Here is a 22,839-nt window from a genome sequence, read left to right on the forward strand (position 1 = left end):
GGCAGGCGGAGCGCGGCCCGCGGCGGAAGGGAAGGCGAGGGCCGGGCGGCTTCCTGTCAGGCGCGGGGCACTCCGCTCCCGCCTCGGCCCGCTCCGCAGCGCGGCCATAGCGAACCTCGGCTCTCGCGGCGCCCCTTCGCCGGGCGGGCTGCGAGGAGCCCCCGGCCGTGGCGGGAGGCCGCGCCCAGCGCCGCCTCGGCCCTCCGACCCCCCCTGCCGGGGGAAGCCGCCCCGCGGTGCCCGACGGAGCTCCCCCTCGGGACGGGGCCCGGGAGAGCGGTGCCGGATTTGCCTCCGCGGCGGTTCGCCGAAGGGAACGCGATACGGCTTTGAAACAGGACGGGCGGCGGCAGCGCCGGTGCCCGGAGAGCAACCCCGGAGCGCTGGCTGCCGCTGCTCGCAGCTCCCCGCGGCGGGACGGCGGCATCCCCCTGCCGATGGGCAGAGCCGGTACGCAGCGCGGGGCTGCTGACGGCGGCACCGCTGAGCGCTCTGAGCCCTTCGCAGTGCCACGGGACAAAGCCGCCGCGGAGGTTTACAGACAGAACAAAGTTAGCCGGGAACTTCGCGAGATGAACATAAAAATAACGAAAGACGGAAGAACTTCGTTCGGTGAAGACTTCCTGCAACGGGTCAACTCCACCTAAAGCATTCCCTGCACTTCCCTCGCTCCTCCGGAGTCTTAACTAGCAGCTACTCGCTCCACAAAGAGCTTCTCCCTTCAGAGCACAAACACTGGGCCCACCTGTGCACCCACACCTTGCTGGCAGCACCATCCCTGCCCTGCTGCAACAACGGCCCTGCTGCCAAGCACCACGTCACCTGCCAGGGCAGAGGTGAAGCCCTGCAGTAGGGTCACTGCACTCACAGTGAAATTTCCCTACACGCTTTATGAAAACAGCACTCAGCCACAGAATGTAAGGATGACACAAGAGACAGCAGACGTGTCTGTGGGGATACCATCTACCACAGAGACTCTCCGATCAATATTAAATACTGATCGGTATAGACAACGTCACAGACTGATCGATAACATCCATTATTGTACTCAGTTTCCCATTACAAGAATGCAGTTTCTAAGTGAAACTCATCCTTAGAGGCTGCCGTTCAGCGTTAAGGTCTACCTGCACTGGCGTTCGCTGTAGGAGCCTCCAGCAGTGCGGGAGCTGTTCAGCCACGGCAGCACCGATGCAGGTACGAGGCCGCCTCTGGCCCAGCCTCAGCCGCAGGTACCCACGGGATGTGGCAGCAGGTGTCTCAGGAGCACAGCGGGCTGAAGAGGAACACAAAAAGCGACAGGCATGGTGAGAGGGAGCAGGACACTGGGACACAGCAGAGCACGTGCTGCCAGTGAACATTTCAGGTATTTGTTGCTGTGAATGCCTCACCTAGGGTAACAGCTGCACAAACCTAAACATCTGGTGATGTGATTAGAAGAGGAGAGAAAAGCATATTTAATTTGCCTGGGGTGCCGTACAGTTTAAAATTATTAATTAGACTCTGGTTTTCATTTGCCTGTGAGCTCATGAGTGCAATTTTCAACACATATCTCAGTTAAACGAATACTTTTGAACATGTGTACAATAAAACCACTCCACAGAGCTACTCTCGTGGCACTGTACTGCGTTTAAAATTAATCCACACAGCAGAAAGTTTTGGCCAGGGAAACAGAGAAAAAGACCAAATTAAAAAATGGGAAAGGAAACACCAGATAAGGAAGAGAAGGAAGGCAGCGATGGATGGGAAATCACTGGGCCAGACAGAAACTACTTCAGGGCATTGGTGGTGACAGCTCCATCCTGCAGTCTGGGAAGCGCGTGGTGTTGGCTGCAGAGAGCACATTAAAGTCAAAGCACAGACTCAGGTTCGCTTCTGCTGATTCTTATTTGATAGTGAAAAACTCTGGCAGAGTGGTGAAAGAGAGAGCTGAGGGCTTAATGCCTGAGAGCACCGGAGTTCACCAAAGGACGTCTCTCAGCACACTGAGATATTGCTTTAGACCTTTTTATTTCAACAATATAAAGTGTGGCTGCAGCAATATCTCGGGGCTTCGGCTGATCCTTATCCTCACTGAGCTACAGACTTGTGCTTTATCTCAGCAGCTCTTTGATGGAATTATTGTAATTGTAATTCACATTTGTCTATCACTCTGGATCTTAATGGATGCCTAATGGATGACTGGCCTGAGGATCAATAGTGCTACGTCTTGTCTACTTGGGATGAGAGAACCGAATGTTGAAACAAATACGCCTACTATGCTAAAGATGCAGAAATAATAAACAGATCAATGCAAACCAAGTTTGTCAGGAGGTGAGAAGGCCCTGCACACAGCATGCAAGGACTCGGCCCCACCTACCAGCACGTGGCTGTGCACTTTTTAAGGAACATAATAAGTCACACAAAATTTTCCACAGCTGAATTATTCCTAATCTAGCCAGACAACTCTTAAACCTTTAATGGGCCGATGATTGTAAAATCACTTCTGTCTGGGTTTCTGAGCAGTAATCTTCAAATTATGGGTTTGAAACAGCAATAATGGAATGTGTCATAAAAGAGTTTTTCCTTGGTAAGTCTATTATTGTAATAAAATAATGTATCTAGTCACCTCTACATTCTACATTAACCCTTTTTATGATAATTATGAGTAACGTGTATCTCCCGTTTCCCTTCAACAGTATCCTCACATAGCACTGAAACAGCAGACTACGTAGGACTGAGAGCAATGCAGCACACATGTTCTTTTTTATCCATGCCACAAAGTTGCTTAGATAAAATCTGCTCTGTTTAATAATTATTCTTGGTGCTCATGTAAGACTAACTTCAAATCTGGAGTCCTTATTTTCAGTCACGTTCATTTGTTTTCACAGAAATGTATGTACAAATGAGATAAATGCATACAAAATTACGTATTCCCGTGCTCCTGTATCTACTGTCATCACAGAACTCACATCACACCACAGCATCCACACCAACACCTTGAAAAGACATCCTAAAATGATACAACAATGTCAACTAAGAGATTATGGATTTCATTGATATTAGTAGTAAAAACATCAAAGGAACTTGAGATCTATCTTATCCTGTTCATGTGAGTCACCCGTCCCACACTGACTCTTTTATTACATTTTCCATGTCACTTCCATCTGCATCTGATTTTTGTAGTTCATAAATATCTATGCTTCTTTTATAATTATCTCCTGAATTACAATAATTTGGTTGAGATTTCTTTAAACTATGACCCCAGTTTTACCTGTTCCACAAGTTCATTGTATTTATTTCTTCTCCACCGTAACTCAGTTTCAAAGGAGGGGCAGCGAGTAGAGAGTTGTGTAGATAAGCAAGCCTGAAATCCCAATATGTTTTTTCATCATCTCTGTTCTCTTAGAATCTGGCATTAAAGAAAAGTCAGATAGAAAATAATAGGTACAGTGACATACATTACTTGTTTCAATCTCACATAGTTTACTGCTGGCTATGCTTTTTAAAAGAGTTCATACTGCACCACCACGCAGTGCTTTCTGGCTGGATTTAATAAGGTTTACATTTAGTGACAACAGCGCTCTCCCTGAAAGGGAAGAAAATTCTCAAGGGTACTTTTGCACTGACCTTAACACTACTCCTGTCTTGATCTATCACAGATCATTACTAAACTTCAGAGGGAGCTGCTTTCCCTTACTCTTCCTTAGGAATTTGTTATGCATGTATTCTATGAAGAGCTGAAGAAAAACATAGTAATTCACATCTGTTTTATTCAATGTGACAGGAATATATATAAGCAACCTGGTATGACAGGAAAGTGAACCCAGGTATTTAATAGAAAAATACTATAAGAAGATCTCCAATGTACAGGTTTTTCCTAAGAAAATGCAAAGTTATGATATTCCTCTGTGACACTATGATGTTCAGTAAGAGCTTGTATTTGTATCAAGCAAACCAGATTATGAGTAGCAATTACATTAGGGTAATTGCTTGAAAAAGAAGATAATTTTCTCTTGAAAGGGTCACCCTTTGTAACTATTATCAAGGCAGCATTAATTGTATCTTCATTTCTAATCGTTATGGAAATAACTTGAGGAAGTTTATCAGGGTTTTCTAACAAAATTGTTAAACTGCACTTTACAAATAAGTTCCACTGCACAGCAAGTCATTCTGAACAAATGAGAAAGCCAGGCCAAAAGCAGTATTGTTTCATTTTTCTCTTCTTTTTGCTTTTAAATATTTTCATCATGATTCATTTTCAAAAATGTAATCTCATAGCACTGCTCTGTGCCAGCAGGTATGTCAATTGTTTCACATGACACTAGACTGTCACCTGCCAACCAGATGTGATGGTGCCTGCAGCTCGCTCTGCAGTCACAGCTCTGGATCCCAGTCCCACTGCACAGCTGTTCTGCAGCTCAGAAGCATCAGTTTCTCCAAATTTATTTCGCTCAGGCTCAAATTTATGTTGCTCAGAAAAGGCTGTTTCAACACCACACCTCCTACCCCCCTTGGTGACTTAGCATTTAATAACTATACAGATTGATTCAGCCTGTGCTGATGCTAGTTCTTATCATGTACTGGAAAAGCACTACACACCAATGGTAAATCCCCTATGACATGACAACTAGGATGCTAAATTGATTTTTTTCTTCTGCCTGCTCCTTCACAACTACTGATGAGCAGAGTTTGGACAATTTAATTTAGTTTATAATGAATCCTTTTATGCTGTAGTTGTGAAAAGGCTTACTCTCTGGTAGCTGGAGTCATTAAAGTATTTACTATTCTCCTTGACATACAAAATCTTTGGTAAATGAAGACAGAAATAACTCAGAAGCAAGTTTCTTCTGCTTGTAAATGATAAAAGAGCAATGCCAAGATACAGTTGAATCACATTTCAGATGTACAAATGTTTCCAGATTCCTTTTCACAATTCAGGGAAATGATAGGATCAGTAAGACCTTGTCATGGTTTTATGATTTCTGTCACTGGTCTTCCACATAAAACCACAACAAACCTGAAGTTATATTTATTTTACCTACTTCCTACAGAAGAAAATGTCACAGTGTCCCAAACTATCAATACATTCTTAGCCAAACATGCACTAGCTGCATGTTACTACAAACTTATTTTAGAATTTGAGTGGGAGGTCAAACAGCTTGGAATTGGAAACACGAAAACTCTGAGTCATGGGATGAACACAGTGAACGTGCATTATAACCACCTTCTAGCAGAAGGACAAATACTTTCTCTGCTCTGTATGCATGTTGTTATCAGAGTAGATGAAAATATCCACATGGGGTTAACTCAGAACTGCTAGCAGCTCCCAGTTTTGTTTAAATAATATTTTTTAAAAAGAGTAGAAATTAAAAAAAAGTGTTGCATGCAGTCAGGCATATATAAAATAAAGCATGCGTGGAAAAGCAAAGCAAAATTAGAACTGAAGAAGCACCTTCAAATGAGTTCAGCACCTGACTCCTGTACTGGGTGAAGAAGGGCTGAAAACAACACAACTCAGGTGATGAGGCTGCAGAGCAGCTTCCCCATCACAAGCCCCCGAAGTGCCCTCTGCTGTAACACTACCCATTGGTTGCAAACACTGGTAATTTTTAGAGCTGCCTCCCACCCCTTCCTGTGACCAGAAAACTGGTGCGAAGATCCAGGCCTGGTATCCATCACACAGAGCATGAGGCTCAGCAGGCTGACAGGTGAGGAGAGGTGCAGTGAAGGCTAAGAGCTGGTGCTCTGCCAGCACCACCTGAGAGCACGGGGGTAAATCACTGAACTGCACTCTGAGCACTGCTGCAAATTCACTCCAGCTGAACTGAACAGTACTGCATGCTCACTACAGACTGCCATTTTACTTGTATCCAAGTACCAGCTCAAGCAGGAAAAGTACAACAGGATAAGGCCAGCCACATTCCTCACGCCTTACTGATAACTAAATACTATTGTTTGGGTTTGTTTGTTTGTTTTTTTTTAATCAAAGAGTACCTTGTATTGGTGATGCCTTAAAATTAACTACTGTGGCTGTTTGTTTTTCATTGAAGCTTGACCCAAACACTTCCTTAGATGCTACTCTTCATCTTAGGGAACATACTTGTGTTCCAGCTTTCCCAGGGATTATACCTAAAACTGATTCATGGCTCCTTTTCCCTGATTTGTCTACCAAAGTTCTATTTTCTACAGTGGTGTGTTTCTGAGTGTAACGTTCTGCCAGACCCATGCTGCATGAAGCGTTGTATTTCTTATTCATGGCAATACCCTGCATAGTTTGAAGAGTCTTAATGATTTTATACTACAAGCATGTCCTTGGAGGCATCACTATTACTAACACTTCTTCCACATCTGTTTATACGTTCTCAATACATATTCATAGCACAGTGATTTTTGGGTTCATAAAAGAGCAAATTGCAGCTTATTTCCCAAATGATTGCAAAGTTCTTCTTAACATGCATAGATGGGTAACACAGCGAAATTTGGAGCAGTACATCAGTGAGGCTGTTCCACAGAAAGAATGAGAAAGGATGTAAAGGAACACGTGAACTCACCTAGAAAATTCTCTCAATTTTTCACAGGGATAATACAGCCAGATTCATAGGACATGTCATGTATTAACAGGAGTATAAGGATGACAGTATGCTGGCTCATCTGGACAACAGTTTGTCATCTAATTTCACTAAAAGTGGAAGCACTTTTAAAGCTTAAGGGGACAGAAATACCAACACACGTTTAGGTGTGAACGTGAGATCATTCTGCAGACTGTGTGTCAGTACTTACAGTTAAGGGGATGCAGGACATGTTGATTCCACAGCTACAAGTCGTGAGGTATGCTCCCATGATAGAAAAAGCTCAGGAATCTTTGCTGTGTTGCTGCTAATAAATGAACATTTCTCTCTGGCACTTAGTGATTCAACCATTAGCTGCAGAAGCAAGAAGTATGGTATCAACACCCAGCATCCCAACTAAAAACAGAAAGCATGTGGTCAGGGATGGTGGGTTAGTAGACACAGACAGGAAATCAAACCTGCCCTGATGGTGTGACAATTTCATCTCTATTCCCTGTTGCTTTGGCTAGTTTTCAGTATTAGACAGTGTACAAAACCTGAAAAGCATTAAAGCTGTCTGAAGTGTGCAAGTGAACTCACTGTACAGTGACTAATACAAAAATGAATAACATCACGAGAAATCAGCTTGCTAATTCAGACCACATTACTGAAAGGGCTGAGAAAACAAAAAGAGAGAGAATAGGAATAAACCATGGAACACAACTAAATGTCAGATTTCCAGAAGAATCAAAGCTGCTTCACCCTTCAGTGAAGCATAAAGGCATGAAAAGTCGGATTTTCTTTTGCATAAAGAGAACCAAGTAATCCAATATAGCTTTTAACTATGACTTATTATACACAGCAGAGCTGTGGCTGCCAGCTGTACATTCTGACCAAAGCAAGTGAATAAAGAAGAGCCTGTGGTAAATGAGCTGAAGAATGTGAAGGAAAAAATCATTGCAACAATTGTGTAATAACTACATTGTAAGAAAGCAGCTGAATGAGCAAGATGGCAGCTCTGTAAATTCAGCTGCACAGTCAACAAATGTGCTTGGAGAGAATTTTTAAAAAAGGTAAAGGTAGCTGTCAATTTAAAGATCAAAGAGGAGAACACAGGTATTTATTTTTTTCACAAAACTGTTGTGAGATATTTGATAAATCCTTCATATGATTTGAGATCTGGACTACACAACTGTATACACTGTTACAATGCAACATGGTAGGGAAATATGATGCCAGAGGAAGTTTGTCAAAAACTGAGAAGTAAAGTCGAGAAACGTAAGAGAAAAAACATTGCTCTTGTAAATCCCTTTTTCTGAAGGTAGAGTCATCTGAGAACCTCTTTCATATGCATCAACTCTAGGCACAGGATCAATGGTGCTCCCCTGAGCTGACATTTGTTTATCCTTGAGGGCAACAGTAGCATGGCTGCGTGCACAGCAACTCAGAGATGTCATCCCTTCCCAGAATATTTACATGACTGTCAAATCATTCTGGTTATTCCCTTAATTGAGTGGAAGACAAAGGTGCCAGATAGATAAGCCAACTAAATTAATGAAAAATAGAAAGAAATAAGGAAATAAAATTGTAAAAAGTACGATAAAAACTTAAGAAAACACCCACTAGTATCTAGAGTAGTAGCTGTAGCAAGCAACAGTAATGAAAGAAACATTCTTGAGAGGTCCCTTTATATTTTACATGTTTATGAATTCTCCACAACAAAAAGCAGTCAAGCCAGGCACACAGAACCAGAAGAGTCACACATTCTAAATCAGAAGTAGCTAACAGAAATATCCTTTGATCTTTGTACAGATTTTAGAGTTCAGGGTAACACAATATACATACCACAGAAATTCCCAGGATATCCATGTAACATGCATTTACAGCTATCAGTGCTCAAGTATCCTTCATTATAGCACTTCTTCTCATGGCAACACTCTCTTTGTTGTGTCAGTGTCTGGGAAGGTGCTGTGAAGATTAAACCAGTTTTAAAAAGTATTTAAATATAAGTATTTCTTTTTACTTGTACTTATGTTCATTTTCTTCCAGAATAATTTCAGACAGGCTGTGTTGAACCAGCTCAACCAACCAATTGCTTTGGGAGTTCACTATAATTAGCTTTTAGAAATCTATCATTTTTCACAGACCATTTTGGAACAAATGATCGAAAACATTTTTATGCATTCATGCCTATGCTGTTGTGTACTAAAAATAAAGCAGCTCACATATAAATATCAAGCAACTCAGGAAAACAAATCTATACATTTATAATATTATTCTGTTACAGTAACTTGTCAATTTTCAAAAGTGAAAGTAATTACAATAATTGTTCACTTATCTCAGGCAATGCTTTTTTGCTCTAGCTATAAAAAGTACTATTTATGTCCATAAAAATGGTGTTATGCTAAAGAAATAGTAATCCAGAGAGATCATATTTAATACCATTATTTCATTACACAGTATGACATTGAACCATTTATGAAGCTGGAGATGTAGCAATCACAAATTCAATTCTTGTTGTTTCCCTTATTGCAAAGAACTTCGGTACTCTGTGATAAGTTCATTTCTCCTCAACCCCACATTCACTGAGTGTAATGGCAAAGCAGTGCCCATTGATTGTAACAAGGAGGTATGAATCACAGAGCTTTCCCATTTCTCCAAAGTGAGGCAAATACTTAACTGCCAGGGGATTTTAAATATTTCATCCCATGTCTATAGATTTACTGAAAGTACAGCAATCCCAGTTGGAAACAATTACAATTACTGCAGTGCCCGCATGTAACTCAGCACAATTCTAGATGGATCTGCGGGCAATTACTCAACGCGTTCCAGTGCAGAAGGGCTCCTCAGGTATTCTGTAATGGCTGGAGATCAGGGGACAAAAAGGTAATGAAAATAACATTAGTGAGACACAGATCTTGATGTACAAGCAGTCACAATCTCCATAGAACCACAGTGTAATTTAATGTCAGAAATCCTTGTATTTACTGAATAAAGTATGCTCCTCTCTTTCAACATTAGTGAATGTTCTTCCTCAAGTTCTTCACAGCAAAGAACAGAGACAGAGCAAAGGCCTGGATGAATTTCAGATTGCACAGTACCAGCTGAGGGCTCTGCAGGCAAATTAGCTCTGATCAGTGTCAGGCAGGCCTAAAGCCAGTGGTGCCAAGACAGCCCCACATCTATTTTTAAGCACTCCTGAGGGCCCCATGTCCAAAGTTGCTGATATACAGAAACCAGCAGCAACCACGTAATCAATTTATGTGAAATTGTCTGGAAATGATTAAGTCAGAGATTCAACAAGCTGGTATGAAAAGAAACGACTAAATCCTTCTGTTTGTCATCACACTGAACCGAACTTGGACCACTGCATCTAGTTACAATGGTATGGGTTTTTCTAGCAGCTTTTAAAGAGATGCCCTAACTCAGAGTAGCTCTTGGCTCTACTCACTCTACATTTGTCTCTGAGTTACTAATTCATTATTTTTCCCCTAATCTTCCCAGTTACACTCCCACAGACCACAGTAAGACAGATTTCCAGAAGAAATGGCAATTGGCCTTGAGGAAAGAACATGAAATGAGCACATGAAGGTCACTCTCCTTTCACCATACCAGAACAGAGGCAGATTTTGGCCTCAGACAAAAGGAATTTGTTCAAAATACCTGGGTTACATTTTCTCAGCCAAAAGAAAAAGATGCCATGTGATAGTGGCAACTGTACAGACTGCAGCATCCCAGCCTTCACCACACATGCATTTGTAGTTATTGTGATTAAGGACACACCATCCTTACACTTTAAAAGACTTTACATTAATAAAATAAAAATCATACTTGTATAATGCAACCAATATAGATAACACTGTACAAAAATTGGGTTTAGGCTGCTTAAAAGTTATGGAAATAATGGGTCATTGGTATGCTGCTAAATTAAGATAAAGCATACCTATTATATAAAGACAAACCACATGACCACAAGAAGCACTCAGTGAAAAAGCATACTCCATATCAAAGGAGGAAAACTGTTTATTTTGGTGGTTAATTCTGTCCTGCATGAAAATGCAAATTAAAATGTTAATTAAGGGGAAAAAAAGCACAACAAAAAGAAAGTGTAGTGCTGAAAAAAATAGCCTCTTAGGGCTGGCCAAACAGAACTGACTTAAATGTGATTTGACAATCATTATGTTACTGACAGCGAATATTCTAACAGAAAAGCAGTATATGTAGTCATATCATTTATCAAAAATAAGAACCAAAAATTAACTGATTAGCTCATATCAGACATTTTTTCACAAAAAATATATTAACCAAAATCAATAATGAGAGAAATTCTAATTCGTTATTTCTGGAATACAACGTTCTAACTTGTTTATTCAGGGAGAAACATGAAATGAATGTACAGCTACAAGAGGTTGTATTTGCTCTTACCACACTTTCAACCACTAAATTTTGCTACCACAGGAGAAAAATAACAATATTTTTATGTATGTACAGAGGGAGTACATATTAAAAATATATTTGTTTAAAAAGTCATCCAAAAACAATACCAAATCAACAGTTATGTCATCAAAAATGTTACTGGGATGAGAATTCTCGAATGTTTGTGTTAAAATATTATCAAGAGGTTTTCAGAAAACCTCTCAATAGTTTGCACTCAATAGTTTCCATTGACAACAACGAGAGCTCAGCACACACTTTGACAGGGATCACATGAAGGTTAATTGTGTTCAGTCATATGTAAGTAAAGAAAAAGCACAAATACTACAGCAGATAAGGATAGGCCTTGTTTTGATACCAGTGTGCAGTTAACAACACTAGAAAAACTCTGCCCACGTAGCTTAGGTTGATTCATCTTTTCCTCCCTTCATTATGAATCAGATTCTTTGCTATCATTTATTGAATGGAAACCTGACTACAGCACAGTCAGTGGGAGTTGTGCCACTGACGTCAGTGAGATCAATTCTTGAATGCCTCACTAACTGATATCAGTGATATCTTCATATATTTAAATAAGGATCATTGAGTAGCTACAGTTGCTTGAAGAAAAGACCTGTTGCAGCAATGAATAAAAGACGTTTTCCTGTTCCATATACTTCAGGCATTATCTTTAGAACGATTTAAAACAGGGATAAGATGTTGGCGTTTCTAGTGTTGCTGAATGCATTCTGACTTCCATGCTGGCCTTTCTAATGCTGTGAAGCAGAAGTTCCCAGGCCCACACAACTAACACACAAGCCTGTGCAATCTTTCATCTTGGAACAGGGCTCATGCTGACAAACCACAGCAAAGCACTCACCTGCAGTGCCTGCAGGAGGAGGTCGCATGGGTCTGTCCACAGCACCCAAAGCCTCACTTTTTTAATCGTAGTGAAAGGGATGTACAGAGGCTGAGGTGAAGCTGTAGGCATTAACAGATGTCCTCAAAATATTTCTCAAATTGAACAACAAGGCTATTTACATGTCATAGTTGAGGCGCATTTTTACAGGCATGTATTTCTTACTGCAAGTCCATCCTCACACCACCCATGACCTAACTCACACTTAGGACATGTGCCTCCTCTTTGGTCAGGCTGCTCAGGTTACACACTTGCACTAAACAAAAAGAAGATATAAAAAATAACTCCTATACACACACATTTGTTAACTTATATCCTACTGGAAGAGAACTAGAAGGTACAGGTGAAAATAAACTGAATTGAAACGGTTTCACAATCTAATAGAACACACTCAAATTGCCAAGAGAGGCAAAGCATTTAAAACATAAGATGGAAGAGGCCAGGTTTCATGACAAAGAGAAAACACCTTCAAGAAAGTAACTTTTCCAACACGGGTCAAATATATCTAATGAAATTCCATTTTTCAGAGCAGTCAAAGATGGCCACAATCACTCAGCACTCTGGTCTCCCACATCCCAAGTTTTGTTGCTATGGATTGCAGCCTTTTCGCTCCATTTTGCAGGAGTTGGGCACACAGATTATTATTTTCTAGCTAACCTGTATCTTTTCTTGAACAGTCTTGGTTTTTACTATGAACTGAAATACAGTCAGACTTTACAAAATGTAAATATTTTTTCTATTCAGCTGTACACAATTACAAGCTGGGTTACTGGGAATGGAACAGCATAGGTCCTAAATGGCAAGAATCTAAACTGCACTACTGCCCTCTGTTGTGTTTTGTCATTTAAGTGACACTCCAAGAGATATCCATTTCAAATGCCCCAGCCCAGTTTCACCTCTACAAATGTCTGAGCTGTGAATACCATTGGCAGAACGAACACAGGTGAGGAGCTTATGTGCTGGGTGGTAGGGGACAAGTCACTTCTCAGTAGGACACTTGATGCCATTGCTTGCCTTGTAAGAACAGATAGTGAAAAATCTTACAGCAGTCCTACAAGCAACACACATCATTTCTGCAAACTGCTTACAAATGAAGAACACATTAATCCCAGCATTTTCTACAAGCAGCAAAGCAATAACTAGAGAATGTCTGTTCTTTCTACTACACAGACTACAGTATCCCAAAGTTTCCCCAACCTCAAAGTTCAGAGCTGATGATTTACACTCCAGCTGATCCTTTCATGACACATGCATCACATCACATTATTTAGGCATGACACTGTAATGGTAGATGCCTGTCAGAGCACAACACTTTGCATGTCAAGGAATAGGAAAGGGCAGCCTTGCAAACTGGGGTTAACAGGCGACGTGGTTTCACTCGATGTTTTCATCAAATGTTTTCACCTAAATCTTTGTGAATAATGTGCAGGCAGCAATGTCAGCCCTTGCAGTTGAAGTGCAAAAATATCTTCCCCTAAGCCTACACTCACTGCTACAATAAACAGACACTAAACATTTGACTGCCTCTAATATTTCCCTTCTTTAGGCAACTGTCCCTATGATACAGATGTCTTCAATATGCACGTCTGCCTGCAGGAGTCAGTTTGCTTCTTCCTACCCACAGACACAGAGAAATGAAAAATTAAATTTGATCACGTCTGTATGTGAGAGCTCAAGACCCCAGGCTGGAAATCACGAGGCTGGCAGAGCGTTCTGGCATAATATCCCTGCACGTTTGCCCTGTGCTTATGTTCTCCTATACATGCGCTGCTGGCCACAGCTATAATAAAACTATTGGGCTAGATGCACCTTTGGTGTTCAATTAGCATAAGAAAATAATTATACACTAAGGGATACTTGGCTTCATTCAGTCAGTAGCCCAGAATCACTGTGACTTTGACAAACTGTACAGAAAATGCCGCTCAAAGGAGGGTTCCTGCAGATAGCTGTTAAGCCAGGTGCTGATCGGGGATGTCAGGGCCATAAATTGCACTTGGGGCTGCAAGAGCTCCATCCCAGCAACATCTCTGTGCCCAAACGTGCCAGTGAGTCCATTTACCCCCATCAGCTGCTGTGTGGGCCAAAACCTGCCTGTGGGTACAGCTGCTGGCATGGGACGAGCTGTACTAATGGGTTTAGGGCCTCCTGACCTCAGATCTGAGCACAGACTCCACCTTTGTTACACACCTGCAATGAGTGCGCTGAACCTAATTCAGCCACCCAGGGCGGGGAGTCGGCCTTTGCCTTTCAGACCCGTCTCAGAAAGCTGAGCTGTGTCACCAGCGGCCGGAGAGAGCACGGGGCTCCTGCACACAGCGCGGGAGGAAAGCGAGCAGTGCCAGGATACAGATTTACACACAGGAAAGAGAGACAGTGGCTCCACAGGAACAAAAATCCTGCGTGGCAAAAAAAGACACATCCTGTCGTAAAAGCGCAACTTTTCATTCCGTGCTGCGGTTCCCCAGGAATTGGTGCCCGCAGACGCACAGCGCGCAGAGCACCACCGGCACTCCCACACAGCCGCACACCGCCGCCCCTCTCAGCCCCACGCGCCCTTCCCGCCGTCCCGAGCGGCGGTAAAACGGCGGCCGCGCGCAAAATACGAACCGTTAACCGCACAGGCACCGCTGGGATTCGAACCCAGGATCTCCTGTTTACTAGACAGGCGCTTTAACCAACTAAGCCACGGCGCCGGGCGATAGCGCTTCTCGCTTCGCGGCCCCAATACATCGGCCCCGAAGCGCCCCGGCTCCCGGCATTGTCCGGCAGTCGTGGGGAAACGTGCTGTCATGGTTTTATGATTTTTGGTGCTGGTATTCCATATCATAAAACCATGACACGTGCCCACCAAAATGGATCTCTGCCATTGTTAATTGCATTCCTGGTTCCACCTGTCCTACCTCTTCTAAGCACCTGTTGGAAAGAAATGTTGAAAAGGCTGAAAGTACTATTTTCAGGAACAAGGCTTCCAGATAGTTTGAAAACAAAATCTTTTATTAATTGCTATTCGCACATACAAACAGATATAATCCTTAGGTTGCTCCCGAGAATAACATGGCCCTTACTGCACACAGCCCTTATTAGACAGAACTATCACATCACATCAGACATGAACTACAACTTACTCTCGTGGCCGGAAGTTATTGCACAGCAGTTTTGTAGGAGTATGGCAACAAGTGAAAAAACAAGTTCATGGTCTGACTCACCGTTTTACTCACAAAACCCTTTCTGATGTCCTCTGGAAGCAAAGATTCTGTATGTGCCACAGCAAAGATGAATTCTTTATCTAAGGAACGGAAGGAAACTTGGCAATAACATATAATCCATGGATATTTTTTAGTAAACTGAGCTTAGAACTATTAAATTCATTTAAAATTGTTTAAAAATTACCAAAAGGCAAGTAAATAATTTTGTTCTCAACTACCATTTAATATAGACTTTAACTGCTAGGCAGTTTCATTCTTTACATGACGAGTTGCAGCTGTTCAGGGGATTAGTGAAGTGCAGAATCACAGAATCACCTGAGTTGGAAGGGACCCCTAAAGGTCCAACTCCCCTGCAATGCACAGGGACACCTCCAGCTCCATCAGGTGCTCAGAGCCTGGGTGCCTCCAGGGATGGGGCATCCACCACCCCTCTGGGCTACCTGTCTTAGTGCTTCACCACCCTTATAACTTTTTTTTTTTTCCTTATATCCAGACTAAATCTCTCCTTCCTTAGTTTGAAACCATTTCTCCTTGTCCTGTCACAACAGGCCATGCTCAGCAGTGTAGTTTATCATTCTTCACACTTAGCTTTATACGTTTAGTACATCAAGGTACACAGACATTCCATTTATACTTACATATGTTAACATCCAAAGACTGACAGATATATTTAAGAGTCAGGAGAGATGGAAGGTGGCAATGGCAAAATATTTCTTGCTGGAGAAGACAGACGACAGAATGCACACTTGGATATCACTTCAAATTCACCATGCTGCAGGATTAAGAAAGGTTCTTCACAATCTTCACACTGGTATAAATACAACAAAAATGATAGTCTGGTTAATCATGTGATAGAAGTGCATTATTTCCCTCATGAAATGCAGCTCAGCATACACACACAGCTCGGCCAGATATCTGAGATACTCAGGGCGCACATAGATGTCATAAATCTGGCACAGATAGAGCTGCTCATAATTCACTTCTATGATGAATGTTTTCTTTCTGAATAGTCATACTCTATGTGCACTCTGATTATTTTTTTACCACTAATGTAGAATCAGGCCTTGTTTTTTGGGTAGCCTGATAGATACTGTTGTCTTGGTGGCAGTCACTACAATTTTAGTGGTTTTTGTATTGTTTTTCAAAACCAATCATAATCTGACTAATAATTTTGATTAGTGAGCTATGTTGAAAGGAAAATGAAAATAAAAGGAAGGAAAGCTGACAGACATAGTTATGTAGCCTGACAGATAGTAATTTTGAATGGAATATTAACCCAAAGTAGTCAGGATGAAGTTCTGCTAATGACCACTCATACAAAGTTTACTCTGTCTCTATTGGACTCTACCCAGCATTAATTTCAAAATCAATAGAAAATATTTACAGAAAAGTTAATGACATATTTTACTAATTGTTTGATGCACCTTTGTACCTTACCACAATCAACTTTAAAGGCAAATTGTTACTGCTACATTCCACTCCCCCAAAAAAGATTTGTAGACCTTCACAAAGAACAAGCAATCCATCTGTGCTTTCAGCTAGCAGACCTCAAGCTTTCCTTTAAAATTCAAATTTTGTTTCTGAATGAAGTAGGAGGTGTGGTTAGAAAATAAAACGATACAACCTGAGCAATTTTTGAGCCTTTTTCTTTTCTACTTTCTGTCACTGAAGGTATGTGATCCATCTTTTCAATATTCCACAGTCTCAAAGTAGAATCCTGAGAAACATAAACCATCATTTTGATGTGTTTGTGTAACACCAAAACAGTGATTTACACGACTTCCGTGAAGATAAGCTCTCATTTCTTTAGATTAATCTTTCAACATGAGAGTGCTAAACCTTCTCACATTTAAGAATCATCTCTCTCTCACGTTTAAGCATCACATCTCTGGAAACAACCTGTAGCAATCTTAAATTTGCATGGATGTTTTAAGATAACAAAAATAAACAGTCAGTTGTTTTTTTTTTTAGATTTTCTGTAATTACCTGATGTAGATGCTGATTAAACCATAAAAGTCTTACAAACAACTGTACTATCATTAAATGTAATTAAACAAAACCTGACACGAAGGGATGAAATCTTCACATCCATTTATAATTTAGCTCTTGAAAGCACCTCAGGGAAGTGGTGATCACCTTTGAGGCTGAAAGAATCCACTTCTGGTTTTCACCAATTGCGACATCTGTCACCCAGTCCCAATGGCCCTACAGTAAAGCAGAATCTAACTTTAAGCCAAGAAAAAAAATACACCACCCGATTACTTTTCTAATAATAAAAACTATGGTCTATACTATGCACTCATTTTGAGATGCAAAAGGAAAATTTTTATCTAGACTCCTCGTGGCCAGCCAGGAAAAGACACTGCTAGGAAGCTCGTGTTTCCCACATATACCTGAAAGCAGTTCTGTTACAAGCCCTGGGAGGCAGCCACCAGCAGCAGCAGCCAGAGGCACTGCATCTGGCACTTACCATGAGGGTAAACTCCACTAAAGGATTTTTTTTTCTACTTTTTAAACAGTTTACCGCAGAACTGTAAAGAGGGAGAGTTGGTTCCTCATACTTACTACATACAGACATACATACATACATAAATGCTGCCACAGCATGCTATCAGTTGTTTGCACTACAGAATACTTTCAGTTTAGGAGGCACTATCAAAGACATAGTTTCCCAATTACTAGGGATCAGTTCAGTATTCACTGGACATGCTGTCTAATGTCTAATGTCAGGAGAACACCTACATGTGCTAAATTAATATTTAATAGCTTTGTGCTTTTATTCCTTTGTGGTGTTCTTATTACACCTCCTGAAGGTTACATCAATTAAGACAGAAAGCAGACCATCAACTTCAATCTACTCGTTTACATGGACATCATTTTCTCATAGTTAAAACACTACCTTGGAAATGACAAATTACTTACATGATTGGAGTGTTCACTTGTGGCTCACCTGATATGTCACATACACAGATACAGAGATACACCATGTGCTGGTATTAAGATAACTCACCATCTTGGCTAAAACAACAGGAACTAACAGAACCCTTCAAGGTAACAGGTCCCCGACTCTGAAATTCTCCCGTCTTTATTTCCCATATTTTTAAGTTCTTGTCCCAGGATGCTGTGCACAAGAAATGACCATCAGATGTAAAGCAGCAGTCTGAGATAGCATTGTTGTGTCCCCTGAAACACAAAAACATTGCAACACTGAGGCTTTGTAACCATTATCAAGCTCTCAGAAAGCCTCCTGCAGCACTAAGCACTCTCTCCGTCCAGTAGAGCACCATAAACATGTCCTGCATGGGTTTGAGCTCCTTGCAGGGTGAGCCACTGGCCACAGTGAACCCTAGCACTTAGTGAGTAATGACACTGCTTTGCAGCTACAGCACAACCACACTTCTTTAAAAGCAAGCCACCAAAAAAGTCACGTGAATTTGCATTCTAATAGAGGAAAGAGATGAATAGATTTATATTAAAGTCTATAAAAGCAATCTGGAAGCTCTGGAACAGGCTGAGAACTCTGGGGCTTCCTGCAGACTACACTGGGGGAGGGATCACGAGCATCTCTTACAGGAAGCAGAGCTGCTGTCATCGTGATTTAAAAGAAACATTACTACAATGCTCCAGATTGAATTTCCCATCCAAACTAACTCCTAATCCCTCAACAGACCATTTTATTACTGTTTAAAGACACGCTCTGTTTATTGTTATAATTCAAAGCTAAATTTGTCGAGTTTATTTAAAGCTGCTGATATTTTAACAGCTCATTTGATATCTATCATATAATATAGTCTTTAAAAATTGTAATAATGTCCTTCATTGAACTTATTTTTATCCCACCAATATTCTGTTACATGTTGTTGCTGTGTGACAGATGGCAGCGGACAGTCTGACAAAATGGCACCTGAAAGCAAAGGTGTGTCACTGAATTCCTCTGTGAGGAAAAAATGGCACCCACTGACATCTGTCAGCACTTGCTGGACACTGATGGAGACTGAACAACGGGTGCGAGCACACTGAGGCTGTGTGTGCTGCCCTCCAGCAGTGGCAACAGTGACAGTGGGACACCTCCACCAGTGCAGATTTCTGAGTGCAGCATGCAGGCTCTTGTTCATCACTGGTGAAAATGCACATCTGATGATGGTGGCTGTGTTGCAGAATAGCGTTCTGTAGCTGAAAATTCATAAATTTATAAATGTATAAATAATGATTGTGCTCTTTGTGTCTGTTACAGTTTCCACCGAATTAAATAGGAGGAATTACTTTTGCAGCAAAAAAAATCATCTGGAAAAACTACCTGAACCCAGAGAGTGACCACAATTGGTTCACCGTGAAAATATAAGTACATACTGAGCTGGAGCCCAGAGCATCTGTCCTGGGTCCAGTCCTATCTCATTCTGCCATTAACAACATAGATAATGAGATAAAGAGAAATGAAAAGAATCCAAAGAGGGAGCCCAAAGATGGTCTGTAATTACACAGGAAAGAATATTAAAATTCATACTGACCATTGTATTATTTTTCCTTCACTACATAATGTTTTTTAAAGACTTCTTTATTCTACGTAATATTTTATCTTCTCACTTGTCAATGATTATAAATTCTTCCTAATCAGTAGGAATTGCACCAATAAGTTTACACTTCAGCAGCCTATTGCATATGCTTCTTCCACTGCATGTACAAGAACATAGGAGCTCTAAAAACTAGCACAGAAATGCTGACAAAATGCAAGTTTTCAATTATTTACAGCAGGAAGCTTGACTGGAAATTTTTACTCATGCTTTCCACATATCTCATTTGGTTACATATAACTTAATTTAGTTCAGAAATTACAGTTCATTTTCTCCAGTACAAGCCTTACCATAAATCTCACTGATAATTGTCAAGAATGCAAATAAGACCATGTACAATTAACTATAGCATTGTTTCTTAATCATTAATTGTAACTGAGGTGGATCGAGCTACCGTATCCCACAGCTTTATAGTTTTATCATACGATACTGAAGTCACTCTCTGGTTATCAGGATCAAAACAGCATCTTGTGATTGTACTCCTGTGATGACCTATGGAAAACACACCAAGAGGAACTACTGTAAAGCTGCTTCCCAACTTTGAATCATCAGCTCTCCATCTCAGTGCACAGGTCTGAGAGGCAGAACTACCCCCAGCAGCTATGCACCAGTCTATCTCCAAAACACTGACATTTATCAAGTAAAGGGCATCTGAACTGAACTGAGTCATTATTATTATTATTAATAAAGGAATTTAAGAGCTGCATAAACAAGATTTAAACATCGTAAGTCTCACCTTGGACATATGCCACCTCTCTGGCAATCAAAATCAGATATGGCATTGCCTTTATCCAAGCCAGATACCACATACTTACCACCACAGGAAATATTACAGGAAGTTACAATGCCTTCATGTTCTATTGTCCACTGAAGAGAAAATAAAGGGTTTTGGAAACATGCTTGAGAGTTAGAGATAAGAGTCTTTAACAGCACTTGCTTTAATCTCTTAAGTAGGTTCAGAACAAAGGGGTTTGATATTACTTTATTTTGGTGAGAGGTAATAGAAGTATCTATATCCAATTCTATTTTTAAAATAGCAGTAAGTTTAAGATACCCTATTCAAAACCTAAAATGTTTATTTAATCAATCATAACATACCTTCTGACACAGATTATTACTATTACAGCAATTTTTATCTGATATAACTGAGACACCTTCATCATCAAGGGACTTAACATGATCAAACAATCAGATCAAAACCCACTCAACTGAATGTTAATACATGCTGCAGTTGCTTTATTATGTCCATAGATTGACATTAGATAAGATGCATTTCTTCTTAAATTTACATTACAATTTAATGGAAAGAATATAGAATATTAATAAACACAACTATTATGACTGTGTGAATCTCTCTGACAGATGAACACTTGTGTCTTGGCTAGTTCAACGTTGTTCTATGCAATACCTGTTTACATGCTCCTTTTGGAACATAAACCATAGACTTCCAGCCACAAACAACTCACAAATAGTAAATACTTTGCTCTGAAAAGGTCACGACCCATTGACTTCTCCTTCAGTGGACAATAAATGAAAACTGAAAGATTTAAGAACTGCTGTATGAACTGTAGGTGAAATCAACTGGACACAAAGGAGTGTAGCAGACTGGGCAATGTATGGGAAAGGGAAAGGACTGAGAGAGCTAGGAGGAATGTATGGAGAAATAAAGATGTGAGACAAAGGGATAATGAGCAGAAAACTAAGCGAAAGAAGTTTCACTTTGATGAAGTAGAAAACTGTAGGAATAACTGAAAAAGTAAATGATCTGTTCTAAATTTGTACGTTTTCCACATGCAATCACATTTAACCTAGAAAATTACATTAATTGTCACTTTCTTTTTTTTTAATAAATTGTGATAGAAAGTAGTCACCTTCTGTCATCAAGACTTGAGTTGCATTCAGAAACTGGGGCTGTGTGTTCTTCAAAAATTTGAACAAGAAATCCTTCAGCGAAATCCTTCAGCAACATCCTTCAAAAAATCCAGGAGTTTGGGAAGTGCTTTGCTAAGATTGCAAAAAACTACACAGCACCACAAAACCAAAGCAAAACAAAGCTCGTGAAATAAGGTTAGCCTTAAATGTGTTATCTAATTTAAAAATACAAATGGTTTCTGCGATGTTTGCCAAAAGTCAGTTGTGAATATTGTTGTTTTGAAATCACTGACAGCCATTCTCATCACCATCATCACAAACATCTACATCCCCCTGCCTCCACTCACCGGTGCCAGGACCGTTCGTACTGCACGGACAGAACCAACCAGAAGTCCACTGCTGGGCCCCTGTGTACTGCGACAGCACAGATGAAGACTGAGACTGCTGAGAGGCCAAAATCCATCACACCAACCAACATTTCATTCCTTGCTCGTTTGTACTCTGCTATCTTCCTCTGTGAGGAGGCAAATCTTCACAAAATTGTTTCCCCTATCAGTACCCAAATCACATTAAGACATTACCACAACAGCTGTTGGTTTTGTTGTTGTTGCATTCCCAACATACCCAGAGCTTCACTGTTCTGTTATAAGAGCACGAAAGTATTTTTGAGTCTTCACAGCAAAAATGGCAGGATCTCACAGTATCGCTGCGCCCTCTTAGAATTTTAAAGTGAATCTGTAAGCAAACAGAGCAAAGTTTAGGAAAACTTCTGGAAATCCTTGGTGCAGCCATGCCTGCACAACAGAGCATGACGCAGGGAGCAGAGCTGTGTCCTGCCCCAGCCCCGGGCAGCTCGGAGGTCACCGCCTGGTGGAGAGCCAAAGGCGGGTGGATTCAGCGCTCATCTTCTGGAGAGAAAGGGCTGGGTTGTTTTGCTTGTTCTTCCTGTGCCGAGCGTTAGCCCTGAGCTTCCAGGAGCCCCACCGCTCCAGCACTCCGCCAGCGCTCCCCTCTCCCGGCCCATCTCCGCCGCCGGTTCCTGGTCCCCCCAGCGCCCCTCAGCCGGGGACGTCTCGGACTGGGGCTCGGGCTGCGGCTCTGCGGCCAAGGGGTCCCCGCGGCCGCCTCCCGCCGCCATGCCGCGCCTCAGCCTCAGCTCGCCCCGCGGCGGGAACGCGGCCCCGAGCCCTGGGCGCACGGTGCCGGCTGCACTGGTACAACACGTGGTCCGTTTTATATCCTTGCAGCTGAGGCCACCTCAAGGCTGGAGCTCTTTTTCCTCTCATCCCCAGGTGGTTTTTTGGGCTTTACTTTGAGAGTCACGCGTTCTG

At 41.4% G+C, this 22,839-nt stretch overlaps 1 protein-coding gene, 1 long non-coding RNA gene and 1 other non-coding gene across 5 annotated transcripts; all 3 read right to left on the reverse strand.

Annotated features, from left to right (window-relative positions):
- Positions 1-3,024: 3,024 nt before the first annotated feature.
- On the reverse strand, positions 3,025-9,875 carry LOC136046578 (uncharacterized). 3 transcript variants are annotated; one of them, XR_010621997.1, is made up of 6 exons: positions 9,292-9,875; positions 8,373-8,495; positions 7,007-7,084; positions 6,760-6,902; positions 6,531-6,649; positions 3,025-3,388 (listed from the first exon to the last, which is right to left on the reverse strand). It is a non-coding gene; the product is annotated as an uncharacterized LOC136046578 (long non-coding RNA). The 3 variants fall into 3 exon arrangements; XR_010621995.1 differs by lacking the exon at positions 7,007-7,084; XR_010621996.1 differs by lacking the exons at positions 6,531-6,649; positions 7,007-7,084.
- A 4,603-nt stretch (positions 9,876-14,478) lies between these two features.
- TRNAT-AGU (transfer RNA threonine (anticodon AGU)) lies at positions 14,479-14,552 on the reverse strand. Its single transcript has one exon. It is a non-coding gene; the product is annotated as a tRNA-Thr (tRNA).
- A 448-nt stretch (positions 14,553-15,000) lies between these two features.
- Positions 15,001-22,646, reverse strand: WDR88 (WD repeat domain 88). The gene is given in 12 exon segments (XM_065734243.1): positions 15,001-15,145; positions 15,704-15,873; positions 16,690-16,782; positions 17,202-17,287; positions 17,427-17,458; positions 18,048-18,248; positions 19,981-20,128; positions 20,373-20,398; positions 20,400-20,579; positions 21,508-21,593; positions 22,133-22,245; positions 22,535-22,646. Coding segments are annotated over 11 exon segments (1,215 nt in total). The 3' UTR covers positions 15,001-15,145; positions 15,704-15,735.
- Between the last annotated feature and the right edge of the window lie 193 nt (positions 22,647-22,839).

Source organism: Cyrtonyx montezumae, unplaced genomic scaffold (genome assembly GCF_038088225.1).
Source record: "Cyrtonyx montezumae isolate F1298 unplaced genomic scaffold, pur_monq_1.0 scaffold_17, whole genome shotgun sequence".
Taxonomy (NCBI): Eukaryota; Metazoa; Chordata; class Aves; order Galliformes; family Odontophoridae; genus Cyrtonyx; species Cyrtonyx montezumae.